The sequence below is a fragment of the Epinephelus lanceolatus genome, chromosome 5 (assembly GCF_041903045.1).
Source record: "Epinephelus lanceolatus isolate andai-2023 chromosome 5, ASM4190304v1, whole genome shotgun sequence".
Classification (NCBI taxonomy): Eukaryota; Metazoa; Chordata; class Actinopteri; order Perciformes; family Serranidae; genus Epinephelus; species Epinephelus lanceolatus.
Window position 1 is genome coordinate 2,568,622 of NC_135738.1, and position 16,650 is coordinate 2,585,271.

Consider the following 16,650-nt stretch of genomic DNA (forward strand, 5'->3'; position numbering starts at 1 on the left):
AACTCAGTGAAACCTTGCAGTATTCAAAGGCTGTGCACCTGGGTAACACAACAGGATGTTCAACACACCGCCAATTCTGTTTGAATAAACATTTAACAATGTTTTGTCGGGGCTGAACGCAGCCCAGGACCATACCAGCAGCACACAAGTCATCTGCAAATCAGGTTCCATGTCTGGATATATTCCATTAATTGATACCGTAAGACAGTTTCTGCAGAGCTGCAATCTTAATCATTCAACCTGTGTTTTTCCATCAGATTGTGATAAGTTAAAGGAAATGGCCACTTTAGAATGAAAACACAGACAGTACTTACTGACCCTCATGCCGACAAGAAGTCCAGTGTAGTTTTTTAATCCACAAAACTCGATCGGGGTATTGGAGGATACACTTGAAGTGCATGGAACCCACATTTTGAAAATGTAATAAAACTCCACTAATGCATTTCAAAAACGTCACAACAGTTCGTCTGTCATAATCCAAGTGCCCTGAAGCCGCAGCATGCAAAACTGACTTGAAAAGACGTAATTTACTCCACTTTTATAGCATCATTTCTCACCGTGGTCAGTTAGCATGCAACTTGCGCGAGACTTGAGAACTAGCACCACCACTAGCCATCAGCTAGACTTCTTCTTGTCGGCATGAGGGTCAGTAAGTACTGTCTGTATTTTCATTCTAAAGTGGTCATTTCATTTAAAGGCCTATGTGAAATAAGTTTGACTACAATTACAAAATTAATAGTTTCAGCTCGACTGGACTGATGGAAATGAACTAAAAAAAATTCATATATTAGAAATATACCAAAATAGTTGTGGTTTACTTTGATTAAGATATGACTAAAACGCCCAAACTGTAAGTCAACTTAACTTGAAAAAGCAAACAAACAAACAAACAAACAAACAAAAAAACAAAATTAGGCTGACTAAATATGATAAACACTAAAGGCACATTTGTCACAGGACTAATACTGAGACTAAATAAAAAAATATCTGACAAACGGACCCCAAAGAAACAAAATGTCTCAACACAAATCTAACTTTACAGATTATCTGTGTGGCAACTACTGTGGAGTGAGCAGTTTGTCTGTGTTGTGTCTTTCTTCATCACTCCTCGTCACACCCACAACAAGATACTGAGTTTGAACTAAAGCAGCTCATCACTCCCTCATCACCCACTTGGGGCATAACAATATGTCTCATGCAGGAACAACTTGTACGTACAGATTCATTCTCGAATACGAGTCATTTAAGAGAACTTGTGGTAAACACCAATTTTCTTCTATTTATCATTTTCTCTCAGGCAAGTTGAAACGAGCAATTTACAGTAAATGGTTGCAGTTAAAAGGGCCTGGCGTCTCACTTGTGTGAACAAATAATATCCAAACATTTGACCCTCTCACAGCCTTTGTTTTGTACCGTCAAAATTTACCATCAACTCTCTGTTCAAAAGGAGTTCACTCCTCTGAGGTCAAAAACAGGTGTAAAAGTTTTTCATCGTCTGCAGTTCCTGCTCAGTTGTTTCCTTTGAGTTGAAGGAATGTACTTTGATTGTATCTGCAGTTTGTGTAAGCTACTCCCCTCTTAGGTTCAGGTGATATTGCGTGACAGCTGTTAGGAAGTGTGATATAAAGTCAACTGTGGTGTGGAGTCCGTCTGTTTGTGCAGCTGTAAACTGATGATTCTGGACATTTCTGCGGTGCTGATGCAGAGCTCGGGCTGCACTGACAGTCTGTATAATATTCATGTTTTCTCAGCTGGAAGGAGACGGACGGGTGAGAAGAACTTGACTTGAGTACAGCACCTTTCTCACAGTCACAACGGTATTGGGAAGCCTCTGTCCTTTGCAGTATGTTCTGGACAGAAAATATTTTTTCCTGGCCATGTGCTGAAGGCTTGAAATGGCATTTTGATCCTCATGTTTAGAAATAAAATGTACACACAATATACTTGAGCGATTAATCGATGTTTAAATGTGAAACATCCCAACATTTAAACATTTTGAGGGACTACATTTCGTCGTGGATGGATTAGACCCTGGCCACACAGAAAGCGTTTTGCAGGTTGCAAAACGTGAGGCGCACCACACTTTTTTTTTTCACAATTGAATGCCACCAGTAAAAAAAAGCTTGCTTGGTTTTTAAAATACCTGCAAAAAGAATGACATTCCCAAGCAGCAAATGCTAGAATACTAACAAGCTAAACTAAGATTATAGAGATTATAGCTGCTAAACATCACCATGCTAGCATTGCCATTGTAAACACATTGATATGCTAGCATTAGCTCTTACATTAAAGCATTACCGTGCCTAAAAACAGCTTCATGGGCTGCTGGCATGACTGTAGACTCGACATGGTTACACATGCTGCAAAAAAAGCAGTGTAGTGGAGGGTCTACGCAGGTATACGGGGTACAGCCAGCTGCTATCAGCCAAAAAGCAATGGGAATATGGGAGAGTTTACCCACTTCCTCCTCAGTAACCTGCCCATCTACCTGGTGGCACACCTGCCTTGTCGGCTACCACTGCACCACTGCATGTCTGTCTCCTGCCAGCCAGGCAGCATCTCTCATGTGGGGCAGTTTGTATTCTTCATGGTCAGTATCATGTAATATCAGCTGCTTATTCATGGCAACGGTCGGTGTCTCCTCCTCACATGCTCCTTTGCTACTGGTTGAGTCTGCGAGCTCACTGGTCAAAGTTCACCAAAGTTGAACTTCACACGATGCAAAGATGTGAATTTATTTTGCACCCAGAAGCAAATGTTTTTTTGCTCCTTTGTTTGTATTGAATGAAAGCGAACAGGAGGCAAATACTTGCAAGTGTTGACTTTGCTCATGTGTGACTGCACCCTCAGTCTTGTTTGTCCACAGCAGACAGGCGGGACTATGCTGTGGTGCACATTGCTGTTGCTGCGAAGGCCCACCAGAGATAGCGTGCGGATTTAAAAGAATTTATTTGAGGCTGCATTTTTAGTTTTAGAGGAATTTGAGTTTTTTGTAAACTTTTTCCTCCATTAAATGTGTTTCTAAATTACATCCAGTCCCCAGGTAACTGTGGTCCCCAGCAGGTCTTTATACTGTGCTCCAGTCTGTTTACTGTCCAGGCCTTCATCTGCTGTTTGGTCCAGTAAACCAGAGTCCTGTTGGGCGCAGATGAGGAGGGGCCAGACCAACAATAGAGAGGCATCTCTGCCCCCGAGAGCAGCCAGGGACCTGAGAGAGAAGGGACAGAGACACAGAGACAATTCAACAGCTCATCAGATGGACAACTTCTGGATCTGAAAACACAAGAAACAAGGAAATCATCCAACAGGAGGCCTCGATCCACAGCACAGTCAGCAGGGACGGGCAGGTACGTTATCTTTATCATAAAACTGTTGTTATTCTACTGATGTAAAGGTTTTCTTCTCATCAAGTCACAGGTGGCAGATTTAATCCCAGTTACTGTCACAGAGTCTCTACAGTGAGCTAATGCTAACAGTAAAACTGCTTTCAGCTGTGTTTTCCATGTTTGCAGCTGAGCTGAATATGAGCGCTCAATAGCCTATATGATATAATGCTTAAAGGCAAAGGCTTTTACACCAGGCCAAAAGTCTGCATCCTCTCCAGTTAATGATATTTTGGGATGAAATGGAAAAACAGGAGCAGCATTGTTCATGTTATCTTGCATATCATAGTAAAATGTTATGGATAAAATGTAACTTAAAGAGTTGATGTTAGTCCAAACTCTGATACACTGGCACCTTGGTTCTCACAGGGTGGATGCTCGTCTTTAGCCAGGCAGGCTCACATTTGCAGCCAACATCAGAGCAGACGAACACGCAGTTTAACCAATTTTTACACATATCGTTCTTATTAGAGCCCAGTGTGCGCTGTTTCTGCATGCAGAGAAATCCCAAACTTGGCAGACTTGCTGTGCTCAGTCACAGTTGCCAAGCTATTTGGACAGTTGCTGTCTGTCAGGAGTTAGGCGAATGGTTAGTTAGTAGTTATTAATTTCTAAAATGAACACCACAAAGGTTAAATTAACTGCTGAGAACCAAACAGCGATTTGAAAATCTGCACTCAAACGCTCACGAGAACAGGTGAAATTATCTACTTTTACTTAATATCTTGTGTGAAAACTTTATAGACGTGATGAGTCAGTACAGTTTGGTGTTTTCTTATTTACTTAAATACAGTTCTTGTTAAATAACTGAGCAGTAACCTTAAAGATACTGCTTGATCCACAGGGACAAAAAACAGACAGATGGGTGGACAGACGGGAAAGTAAAATGTAAAACGCAGCTTGTCGTTATTGCAGCAGCTAAGTGTCTCAGCGCTGGTGTTAATAAAACCATAAACTCACATCTGGAAAGTGCAGCAGAGAGACCGCAGTCTGAAAACCACACGTGAACATAATCGAGACTCCACAGAAACCTGGAAATGAACCAGATAATCAGTGTGTATGAGTGATGGAGGATGACGGCCTCAGCAGGCTTCAAATGAACTAGTTTGTTTGACGTGTTGATGATCCAACAACAAGCACTTCATTTGGAGCAGACTGAGGCCTGAAGATGAGCTTCAATTATATGTGGTCATGTTTAGGTGTGACAGACTTTTATACTTTGTATTAAATTATAGCTGTAAAATGAAAGTGTTGAGAAGAACAAACATCCTGATGATTAAGCTTTTCTTAGAGCCTTACCAGTGATGGAGGTAAACATTTAAAGTTTGTCTTAGAACTGTGTTCACACTACGAGCGACACAGCAACAGGCTACATGTCATTTTCGATGGAAGCTGGCGACATGAAGCTACAAACTGACGGCCCACACTTGTCGCTGTAGATGAGCATAACTCACTACAAACTAAAGTTAAGCTGGCCTCAACATTTCTAAGTCCTCCGATGATGCAGTAAAGCACCAATCAATCATATGTTTTTGTTTCTATCCGTGGTACTGTGTTATTTAGCTTCGTTAGCTGATGCTATGCTAGCTTTCTTAGCATTGTGGTGCCAATGGGGCAGCGTTACAATTGGGCTCGGACATTGATCAAAAGCACAGATATATTTTTGACCGAATACAAACTTCAGATGACATTTAGTTAAGGTGCATATTTGCATGTGGCAGACACACACAAGCCTGTGATGATGTTACTGCAATAATGAGCATGTGACTTTGTGATAATGCGAGCCCGGTCTCATTCCGAAGTCGTCCAAATCCAGCGCTTAGGCAGTGACTGGCGGCATCAGAAACCAACGAAAAAAGTTACGGCTCAAGGCCTCATTTACACCGCAAGCGATGTGTTCGTGAAGCGGTCCACAAGCGTAGCGGCAGCACACGTGTATTCACACCAAAACCAAACAGACGCGTCGTGCAGCAGCTGCTGCGGTCCCGTCAAAATACAAACCAAACCTGAATAGTTGGTGGCGGTAGTGCACCATGTTTGCAACTCTCCAATAAACCCCAAAGAAGAAGAAGTGAGTTTGGACCCAAAGCCCAGGGTGGACAGGTTTGTGTGCCAGTTATTATTTCAAGGCTTGGAGAATTAATATTTAGCACGACAAATGGGTAAGTAGTCTTTGTCTGCTTTGTATTACTACCAAACATGAGTTTGCATGTGTTGTGACCTCTCTCGGCCACCGTAGATATCGATCTTTTGTTAAATACAGCTACCATTCGCTCGCGGCGTCTCTTCAATTTTAAAGCTTGCTCCTGAAAGCAGTGCGATTCAAGCAGCGTGTAGAACAGCTGCGGTGTAAATGCTCTAACCTGTTAACATGCTCACCAAAATGAAAACGAGAGTAAACAGCGACCATTCGCGGGCGCTACACGAACGCATCGCTTGCGGTGTAAATGAGGCCTAACGGCGCCTGGCAGCATCGGAAGAGAAAAGCGGTGGGCAAGGAAGAAAGTTAAGGCAGTGAAAGTCCAACTGGGGTGGGCGGGTCCAACAAACACCAACCTTTACCCAACAGAGCAATTTTTGTGTCCCGTACTAATGTAGTGCTTTTATTTTGAAAGAGACTGTATGCAAACTGTACATTTCCTGTGAAAACAGAAGTGTATTTTCAAAACAGACAATGCATGTAACAGGCTGAAGTTGACACGGCGTCCCAGAACATCAACAACCAACACACCCAGGGTACCTTGGACGTCATATGTGGATGTGGAAAGTCCATGACCAAACGTGGACATGTGACGAGGTCACAGTGAGAATGTGTTGATAATGCAGCTAGTCACGCTGTTACGATGTCGCTCATGGTGTGAACACAATAGTTACAATAGTTTAGCACTAGCAGAAAGGTCATGGGGTCATTAAACCCAAACAAAGTTTCCTAGATATCTGACCTATAGATGTATCAGCCAAGTCGCTAGAAGAAAATGTTGGCGTTGTACACTTCTGCAAACCAGATATTACAACTGTACAGTTTATACCTATCATATCAACTCTTCTAACGTGAAGTAATATGTGAGCTGCCTTTGTCATTGGGGGGTGGAGGGGATGGTGGATGACATGACATTTGGGCGAGACGCCTGCCAAGCTGCAGACCACTGTTACAGACCAACAAACAACAGAACCAGTTGTTTTCAGTGAACCGGGGTCTTTTTTGCTTTGAACATATATATATATATATATATTTTGAATGTTTTGCATGTACATATGTTAGATTTTGTCATGTATATCTTGGGCACACAAAAATCAGTTTTTTTATTTTTTTTGTGTGCTTGCTATCTTCCCCATGAGTGCGCAATGAACCTCATTTAAGACAACCTCTGACGGTCACTTGGGAGGTGGGACGAACTAATAGTATGGTACAAGATGTCCCATCGCACACTCATTAATAACTCAAGACCCAGGCGATCCTCGAGTTCTCAGCTAGTGTTTATATTTGAAACTATGAAGTGCAGAAAAAAAGACGTATTTCTGCTGTTTTCCACCACAGCTGCTCGTTAATTGGTGACTCATCATGCCAGTGTTGCTGTTCTCTCTGTTTGGGTCAGTTCAGCTCCACTGCAGTTTGGATCAGGTCTGATTATCTGTTAAGGGACCGTTATGGATCGGGTCAATGAAGACTGGTAGTCTGGAGAATAATATGTGAAATCTGGCCTTGTCTTGTAGACACATTTGTTACTCCCCACACTCATAATCTACTGTATGTACATGTTGGGAGTCGAATCAGCAGTCTGACTCAGACTTTCTGTGGTTTTTTTAAAGCCCCCCAACACACACACGCACACACACACACACACACACACACACACCCTGATGTGTGGTGTTGCTGACAGTCACTCTGTCTCTGGTTGTTAGACATTAACGCCGGATCATTAAATGCTAATTCAAGGCTGGTTTCATTTTTTCCAGATTACACTGTACAAGCTGGTCCTGAATCAAACACACAAACTCATCTAGACGAGCGTGAGACCCCCGAATACACACAGATAAAATCCAGCTAACACAAGCACATTAGCTCACAAAGCTTTTTTCCCTCTTCAGTAACTCTCCATTGAATAAAAATGATAAACAGGAAGAGCAAAATGCCGAGGCAGAGTAAAGTTGCCTGGAAACAAATCTGCAAGCTCATGTTTTATTTGCTCTGGTAGATGCGTTTGGTCATCCTCTGCTCTTTGGACAGACTTGCAGCAGCCTGAGACATGCCGGGGCCAATCACAACCTTTTATCCAATATGGGGCATGTTTGAGACGAAGACCTAAGGAGGAGCGCGATTGAGGCAAAACAAGCAAGATGGCTGCAGCTAATGTGGAACTTTCTGTTGAAGCCAATAGAGTGTCAGCATTAAATTAACGGGAAGGTTTATTTTCTCTAGAAGAAAAAGAATCAATTGCAGTTTTCTTGAGGAGATGTGTTTGCCATGCTTCTGACAGGATTTAACAAGTTAAATGTACCAGCTCATCTCTGCACGCTGAGGCCTGTTTACATTTTTCTGTCACTCAGGCGCTATTTTTCCCCAAGTCCTGCCCTTGGTTGGCGGTACTGTTGTGCTGCTATTGGCGGTCTTCACCAGGCAGACCTGGTTACTGGTTGCTCAGTGCTACATAGTTTTGAAGTGGTAGTTGATGTGGTGGTTGTACTACTAGGTAGATGAGTGGATTACTGAGGGGCAAGTTGGAATACCTTCCTGTATTTTCCAGAGGTGGGTAGAGTAGCCAAATATTGTACTCAAGTAAGAGTATTGTTGCTTTAAAACAATATAACTCAAGTAAAAGTAAAAAGTATTTTGCATTAAAACTACTCTGAAAAGTACAATTTATCCAAAAAGTTACTCAAGTAAATGTAACTGAGTAAATGTAACTAGTTACTACCCACCTCTGGTATTTTCCAATGGCTTTTTGACTGATAGGTGGGTCAACAGCGTTGATTCACATGTCAAAGTTCACCAAGGTTAAACTTGATGTGGACAGATTTACTTTGCCCCTACGACTGAATCATAGACTGTACAAAGTAATGGACGTAGCTACCATGACATCAACCACTGGACTCCCGTTTTCAAGCCAAGAGTACAGCACTTCGGCCATTTTTGGACCCAGAAGTGAACACATCTGGGGCAGAGGCTGGCGCTGTGGAGGAGCGATGGGTGGTTCTGAGTCATAGACTGTAGCAACGCCTTGCAGACAGCCTGTCACTTAGGCGGCCATGCCCTTGAGTAAGTTTCACTTTCAACCTTAATAAAATGTAACTGGGTGATTTATATAAGATTACATCCCCCGTATAGTTGTCATGAATGTTGAAATTAATTATAGAGGCCAAAACTGTTTTTGTACCAGACTGTAAACATGTTTATTTCTGCTGTAAAGTTGAGCATTTTAAAATGGAGGTCTGTGGGGATTGACTGTCATCACCTCTGAATTATAAGGTTCTATCCAGTATTAATTTCGTTAATGAAAACATGACAAAAATCTTTCAAACAACGATCTTTTCTCCATGATGAAAACAAAATGATGATGAGCTAAACAAGATCTTGATAGAGATCGACTCAGACCGGCTGATGATGTCACCTGCTATTCCAGCCCCGCCCACACACACATTCTCACTGATTGATTATTTGGCGCTGGTTATTTATATTATTGTGGCGTATTGATTATGAATACAGTCTATCTGATGCTGGTTTTGTTTCATCACTGTAGCCAGTATCTCACTATCACTATCCTCATTCAGATTTTAAGAAGCTACAAATTATATTCAGCCACAAAATAAGTCTGAAAAGCTGCAAATCAGAACGGAAGTACAGAGAGTTGTTGACTAGAGATGATACACCGTCTCATGGTGGTCACTTCCTGTCAACGTTACAGATCAGAAGCACAGAGAGTTGTTGACTAGAGATGATACACCGTCTCATCGAGGTGACTTGGTGTGAACCAATAAGTTGCCTGTTTCAAGTTGTCTCGTTGCGAGTCTTTGGTCTGAGCTGGGATCCAAAGGCTCTATCCACATTTGACCTGTCCCTAAATCCCATTGACAAACTTGACAGGATTTTGATATTGTACATTTCGCATAACTTTGGAGTGTCTGTCATCTTAATGTATGAAAGAGACTTGTTTCACATGTCATTTTTGCTATTTGGAATGCAAAAACATTGAAATTCAATACGTAAAACCTTTCAGAATGCAGGTATTTGGTCATAAACCAAAGTAAACTGAAATGAACTGAATGAAGATTTTTACCAGATGATGGTGCTGGATCGAAAAGTTAAGTGATCGCCAAAGTGATTACAATTAATCCTCTAAAGACCTTGACTGTCTGAGCTAAATCTCATGGCAATCCATCCAGTAGTTATAGTTTCAGTCTGGACCAAAGTGGTGGACCGACAGACTGATACTGCCATCTCCAGAGCAATACCAGCGTGGTTAAAAATCACGAGGGTTGGCTCTCACTGACAGTTTACCCCCATTCTCATCTGGATCCAATTAGTTGAGTTCAGCTGCCGTTTTGTCGTGTCTGTCTGAGACAAAACATCAAACTGAGTCTCCTGTGTCAGTTTGGATTCAGACTCTGTGTTTGGGGGGTCTTCTTTTGTGGTCTGGAGTTGCCGTGTTTCCAGGCCTTTTGGTGGTTTGGAGGACAGCCTGAGTGGCTTCACCGCACTCTGTTTGTCTTGGATCAGAATCACCAGAATAACCATCCAGCTGGGAGGACTATGAAACTGGTGCAAGCCTGAGGAAATGCTTTTGCAAGCTGAGCCGGACATGAGGAAACTTTCTGATAAATTACAGCCTTCTTAAAATGTTTTGAAGGAAACATTTTGACAATTTGTGACCATAACGCTCCTTCTTCCATCGTCTTATCCTCCAGCTCTCCACCCACTGATCCATAACCAAGATTACTGCCATCATAAAGTTCTCGTGCCATTAAATTCAGCAGACAACATCAGCTCCGGCCCAGTGCCTCCTCACATGAATGAGAAGTTGAAATGGTTGGAGAAGCCTCAGCCCACCCGCGGTTTCCCTCTACGCTGCTCTGGTTACAGTCCCCCAAAGAGAATGATGGGAGATTTTCCATGGCGTCCTTGGAGGCAACCTCAGTGGCCATGTTTCCCAAGAGAGGGGTCACGATGTCTTTCCCCAGACTCTGGAAAAACTGAAATATGAATTACTTGCATATGAGCGGGCGCCAAGAGCAATTAGATGGAGCTCTTACATAAAGAGCTGGAGGGAACAGTCTCAGAGGAATGACAGAGTGGGAAATAAAAGGCAGAGCCACAAAGACATTAACCATGTATCTGAGTATGTACTGAATATGTAACTGAGTATAAAATGGGCTTTTAAGCTTTGTAGTTGTGGTTCTTAAATTAAAATACAATTAACTGAGAAATAGCTGCTTAATTCGTAAACTATTCAAAGATCCTGTTATCAGATGTTACTCTTTCAATGAAGAACATAGATGTATACATTCTTCCCACAAACCTTATCTTGACATTTTAACTTTATCGGCCCCAAGAACAGCAGTTCATTCTTCACAAAGAACTGCTAACACCCAACAGTCAGACAGACTTTGGGGTAATTGCTGCCTGATTACAGTCGTTAGGAGCAGTTGATAATTGTAATTATTGGTCTGAGAAATGTGTAGAGTTTACTTTGCAGAGCTTTTTCAGTGAATTCACTTGCAAAAACCTGTGCAGCAGCAAGAGATTGCAGAAGTAATGGATGTAGCTACCTTGATGTCATCCATTGGTCCGTGGACTCCTGTTTTGAACCCTCGAGTTTGGAATTTTGGACCATTGCCATCTTGGATTTTTGGAGCCAGAAATGACCATATTTGGACAAGAGGGTGTAGGTAACCCTAATGCTAGTGGCTAACTTGGTTAGGACAGTTCATGTACAACTATGGTTAACTGTAATAATGCAAAGGCTAGTTTTTGTTAGCAAAAAGAACTAAAAGAAGAATAGGAATTTCCCAGTTTGGGATCAATAAAGTACTATCGTATCTTATGTTAACTTATCTTAAAACAAAGCTGATGATTGGCTGTCAGTCAGCGTTGAGCCCTTAGTGAGCATCTGTCACCCTAGTCGTTGCAGTGTGTCTTGAACTGTTGCCCCTCGTGGGCCCCTGTCTGCTTTTTTATGGCTGATTCAGCATGTTGAATCGGCATCAGCGGTGGTGGAGCCCACTAAATGAAATCACTCCAATTGGTTCAGCTCAGTGCATGAGAAGAAAAACGGAAGTGAGGAAAGTAAACAAACAAACAGCTAAAGTCAAGGGGGAGCGAGACTAAAACAAACTTGTAACGAATGTAAGATTGTTTTTCTTTATGCATTGAGCTCTTTAGCAGACATTTTTCTGATGGTTTGTGTTATTGTTCACTGGCGCACTGTAAATATGCTCTGTTCTTTCATCGTTGGATTGTGTTGTTAATGTGCTAACTGGCTAACTAGCGTTGGGATGGTTTTCAGGTTTCTCTTTTTGAATGATGAACACAGACTACCGCTGTCTGCTGGTAGAGTTATTTCCTTTCACGCAGGCCCAGAATGTACATGCTAGTTGGCTGTTGGCTTTAGTCTTTGCAGTGTGTTTATATGCAACTTTCTAGTCCAGGTTGGGCGATGTGAGGCAACAAAACAAGCTTTAGAGACTTTCACGTTTTGTTCTATGACATAAAATATATCAGTAAAAAGCCAACTTGTAAATTCTGAAGACAGTTGCTAACAACTGGCTTAATCAGACTACAGAACGTGGTCACGCCAAACGCAGCTTAACAACCTTGCTGTGGGGGCCATTCAAGGAACTGCAGTAAGCACTTTCGCATTGGCTTTATTGTTCAGACATTTTTCAGCAATTAGCAGCAGCCAACACTTCATCCATGTTTGTCAGTATTTTCATGACTGTATTTCTGTCTGTTTTTGTGTTGGAGAATGACCTCCACATTTTGAATTTCTTCCCTGCCACCAGAGAAGCTGAGAAGTGTACATTTCTCCCATAAAACCTTAATACCTCCAGTAGAGGAGTTCTCCAACAATCCAGCATTTTATCTCTTTTATTTCTAAATTAATTATATCAGTAAGAATCTATGAACTCAGTCCTGCAGTAGAGCTCACAGTAGGACCATCTGACTAAGGAAAAAGCATCTCTGAGTTGGCGGTTGGAATTAAAATGGGGGAGAGGGGAGAAATGATCGTAATTGCTCTCCCTGTCCACTCCGTCTCTGCTGCTTTGGGATTTGAACCTGCATCCTCCTCATCACAGTCCTCCTCCCTGTGAGAACAGTGGAGCGTTGTGTTTTGTTGTGTTGTGGAATTTGGAGCATTCACTTCAGTGATCATCACTCATGTGTCCTCTCACAGGCCTCGCTGATTATCTCTGCTCACTGAAGCTCATAATGTGTTTATTTTCTCTCCAAACATGTCGATTCTCTCCTCTGCCTGTGTAGGACCACTAATTGCTCCATGAGGAACTGGGGGCCATGGTGCTGATGGGGCTCCGTCTCCTGGTACTGGCCCTGTGGGTTGGTGTTGGAGTAAAGCTCCAAGTTAAGGGCGACCAGTTGAAGCCGGCCCGGGCACCTCTGATCCCTCATCGGCCTTTCGTTGTCGTGTGGAACGCTCCTACTGAGTCCTGCCGCCTTCGATTCAAGGTAGACCTGGACCTTAGCGTTTTTGACATCGTGGCAAACCTCAATGAAACTCTAAGCGGACCAAACGTCACCATATTCTACCACAGCCACTTGGGATACTACCCATACTACTCCAACTCCGGGGTCCCTATCAATGGTGGACTGCCACAGAACCAGAGCATCTCCAAACACCTGAGCAAGGCCAGAGCAGATATCGACAAGCTAATCCCCCACAAGGATTTCCGAGGCCTGGGTGTCATAGACTGGGAGAACTGGAGGCCTCAGTGGGTCAGAAACTGGGGCACCAAGGACATCTACCGCAACAAGTCCAAGGAGCAGATCCGAAAACTTCACCCGAACTGGCCGGAGAGCAAAGTGGAGAAAGAAGCAAAGGAAGGTTTCGAGAGGGCTGGGCAGGCCTTCATGAACCTGACCTTGGCCCTGGCTGAAGGCCGCAGGCCGGATGGGCTGTGGGGGTTTTACTTGTTCCCAGACTGCTACAACTATGGGTATAAGCAGCACCCTCAACGGTACACCGGCGAATGCCCCAACGTTGAGCATGTCCGCAATGACCATCTGATGTGGCTTTGGAAGGAGAGCACGGCCCTCTACCCGTCCATCTACCTGGATTACGAGCTCAAGTCCTCCTCCAACACTGTCAAGTTTGTCCACTATCGAGTCAAGGAAGCCATGAGAATCGCGTCCATCGCCCGTACAGATTTCACATTGCCTGTGTTTGTCTACTCCAGACCTTTCTACGCCTACACCTTTGTCGTTCTTTCAGAGGTAAGTTCCCAGCTTCTGATGGATCAATTTGCTGAGTCAACAAAAACAAAATGCTCACAAACCTTTATGATCCACCAGCTTTTGGTCAAGATGGTTGCTTAGTTGGCCCTGGTGCCTGTGTAAATATTGTAATCAAACATTTTTGAGCATTTCTCTTTGTACATACAGATGCTTTCCCAGACACTTCTCAGTATGTATGTAGCCACAGACATATGTAGATGCCCACTGTGTCAGTCCATTGCAGCGAGACGTCAGTGTTGCTGCCATATTGGAGAAGGCAAGACTTGCCTGTAAACAAATGAAAGTAACAGGGGAGCTAGACTAAACTTGCATTTGTTTACAGGCAGGTCCTTCCCTCTCCAAAGTGAAGCATTTGGACTGCTACATGTGTCATAAACGGCACTAAAATCTACAGCTATAGTTGAATTCAGGTGTTGATGAGGCAAAAAATGCTCCTGTCATTCTGTTTCAGAGCGATCTGGTTCACACTATTGGGGAGAGCGCTGCTTTGGGAGCTTCAGGCGTTGTCCTCTGGGGATCATCAGAGTACGCTCGATCACAGGTAACGATAAAAAGTACACCCAAAATGTATTGTATGAACTGGTGAGTTGGATCCGATTCATGTGCCGCAAACTTGGGGATTTTTTGCCAACAAAATAAGTTGTTTCATTAAATTCAGTACCAAAGGCTTTAAATGATCTTAAAACCAGATCAAAGCCTTAAACTGAATGCATTTTATGTTACAGTATTACCCATACATACATTAAACAAGCCACAAAGCATTTGGGAAGAATAAACGTCAATGATATAAATTGCATGCAGTCACTGTGCATAAAACCAGGCCTCATGATTTCTAACTGTGAAAAATTTGAACAGACGTCTTTATTGTCTGCTCCAGAACCAAATGTTTCCAAAAATAGGGATTTCATTTTCTGACCAAACTCTGACAGCCAAAAACCAGGAGACAAAGCATCTGATTTGTGTGTGAAAGTGGTCACTGTGGATTGTTTTACATCCTGTTTACAACAGACTTGGCCCAAAAAAACCTGTCATATAATCATAACTGAGGAGAAAATTTTAAACAGACTGAAAAGGTGATAATTATGATGTTCTCACTCGAGTATAACATTTCCACGGTCAATCATCAGACAGTGAAAGCCTTTTACTTATCCTGGAAAGGGTCAGAAATCTGAACCTTCTCCTGTATTTGAAGAGAATTAGTTTTTCCTGTTTCTGAAGTTTTTCATTTCATAGACTTTTGTGTCCGTCTCCACCAGAGGAACTGCCTGACAGTGAAGAAGTACATCGACGGTCCGCTTGGACATTACGTCATCAACGTCACCTCCGCTGCAAAGCTGTGCAGCAAAGCGCTTTGCAAGAAGAACGGCAGGTGCGTCCGCAAGAGCCTGGACTCGGGCGCCTACCTGCACCTGAACCCACGCTTCTTCCACATCCACCGCAACCCGGCGCCCAGGGGCCCCCGCTTCCACGTCAGCGGCCACCTCAACAACCACGACATCCTGGACATGAAGCACAAGTTCACCTGCCAGTGCTACCAAGGCTGGACAGGTGTTTACTGCGAGATGCCCCAGGCTCCACCCCCCCCTCCTCCCCCACCTCAGCCCGCTGTCCCTCTGCCTCACCCCAGAGAGAACAGCCTGCTGGGAGATATCCTGCTCCTCCTGTCCCTCCATTTCTCCTGTCTGTGTGTCATCATGTTCCTGGGACTCTGTCTGATTATCAAGTGTCTTATACTGTAGACGCTGTTAGCCAGATCAGCAGCGTGATCAGCTGCATTTCCTCTAAGTTCAACAAGAAAAATGTATTGAATAAATGAGAAAACCAACTTCTCTCGAAAAACCTCAGCAGATACAGTCAGTTCTCAGTTGCTGGATTTTTGTTTTCTAAAGGCCCAGACACACCAAACTGACATCAGGGAACTAGTGGCAACGAAAGCCCCCCTCTTGTGTCACCTGATGTTGCCGTGTCTCGCCCAAAAAGTTGCACATGAACACACAGCCTTTCTATACGTACGTTCTGCGCCAGCATGAGAGGAAATAACTCTACCCATACTAATACCAATAACAACAGCCTGTGACAGGTTACAAACTGGAAAACTATACCACTTATTTTGTTGCAATTCTGTGTTCTTAATAGGACAGTGACAACATAGATAACGTAACTATGGGGTAAATCCATATTCAGAGAGTGTAGGTGTAGCCTTGTTGTATGAAAAGACGCAAAAGGCCCAGAAACACTAAACCGACTTCAGAGATCTAGTGGCAACAAAAGCCCCCAGCTGTGTTGCCTCACATCGCCTGACCTCAGCCAAAAAGTTGCACGTAAACACAGTGCTAAGACTAAAGCCGACCACCAATCAGCACGTAAGTTCTGCACTGGCGTGAGAGGAAATAACTTGTATAACTAAGCAGATGGCTGTAGTCTGTAATCATCATTCAAAATGTTAAACTGGAAGACCATCTTGAAGCTAGTTAGCCAGTTAGCACATTAACAACATGATCTAATGTTGAACAGAGCATATTTACCATGTGCCAGTGAACAACAACATAAATCTTTAAAACCTTACATTATGTAGCAAGTTTGTTTTGGTCTCACTCACTCTTGACTTTAGCTTTTTGTTTACTTTCCTCACTTCTGTTTCTCTTCTCATGTGCTGAGCTGAACTGTCGATCAGAGTGATTTTGTTCACTGATGGACTTTGCTATTGGCGACGCCAATTCAACATGCCAAATTAGTGGTTAAAAAGCCAACGGGCGTCAACGAGGGGCAATTGCGGGACACGCCGCAGCAACTAGGGTGACA

The 16,650-nt window shown here is 43.2% G+C and overlaps 1 protein-coding gene across 1 annotated transcript; it reads left to right on the forward strand.

Annotated features, from left to right (window-relative positions):
- The first annotated feature begins 3,201 nt into the window (after nucleotides 1–3,201).
- hyal6 (hyaluronoglucosaminidase 6) lies at nucleotides 3,202–15,668 on the forward strand. Its single transcript, XM_033635016.2, has 4 exons — nucleotides 3,202–3,347; nucleotides 12,859–13,827; nucleotides 14,300–14,389; nucleotides 15,105–15,668. Exons 2-4 carry the CDS (start codon nucleotides 12,892–12,894, stop codon nucleotides 15,585–15,587), a joined length of 1,509 nt encoding a protein of 502 aa, XP_033490907.1. The 5' UTR covers nucleotides 3,202–3,347; nucleotides 12,859–12,891; the 3' UTR covers nucleotides 15,588–15,668.
- The last annotated feature ends 982 nt before the right edge of the window (nucleotides 15,669–16,650 follow it).

Coding starts and splice junctions, on each gene's coding strand:
- hyal6 (XM_033635016.2), top strand. CDS start 12,892: ATGGTGCTGATGGGGCTCCGTCTCCTGGTACTGGCCCTGTGGGTTGGT. Junction 13,828..14,299: donor CCTTTGTCGTTCTTTCAGAG/GTAAGTTCCCAG, acceptor ATTCTGTTTCAG/AGCGATCTGGTTCACACTAT. Junction 14,390..15,104: donor CAGAGTACGCTCGATCACAG/GTAACGATAAAA, acceptor CGTCTCCACCAG/AGGAACTGCCTGACAGTGAA.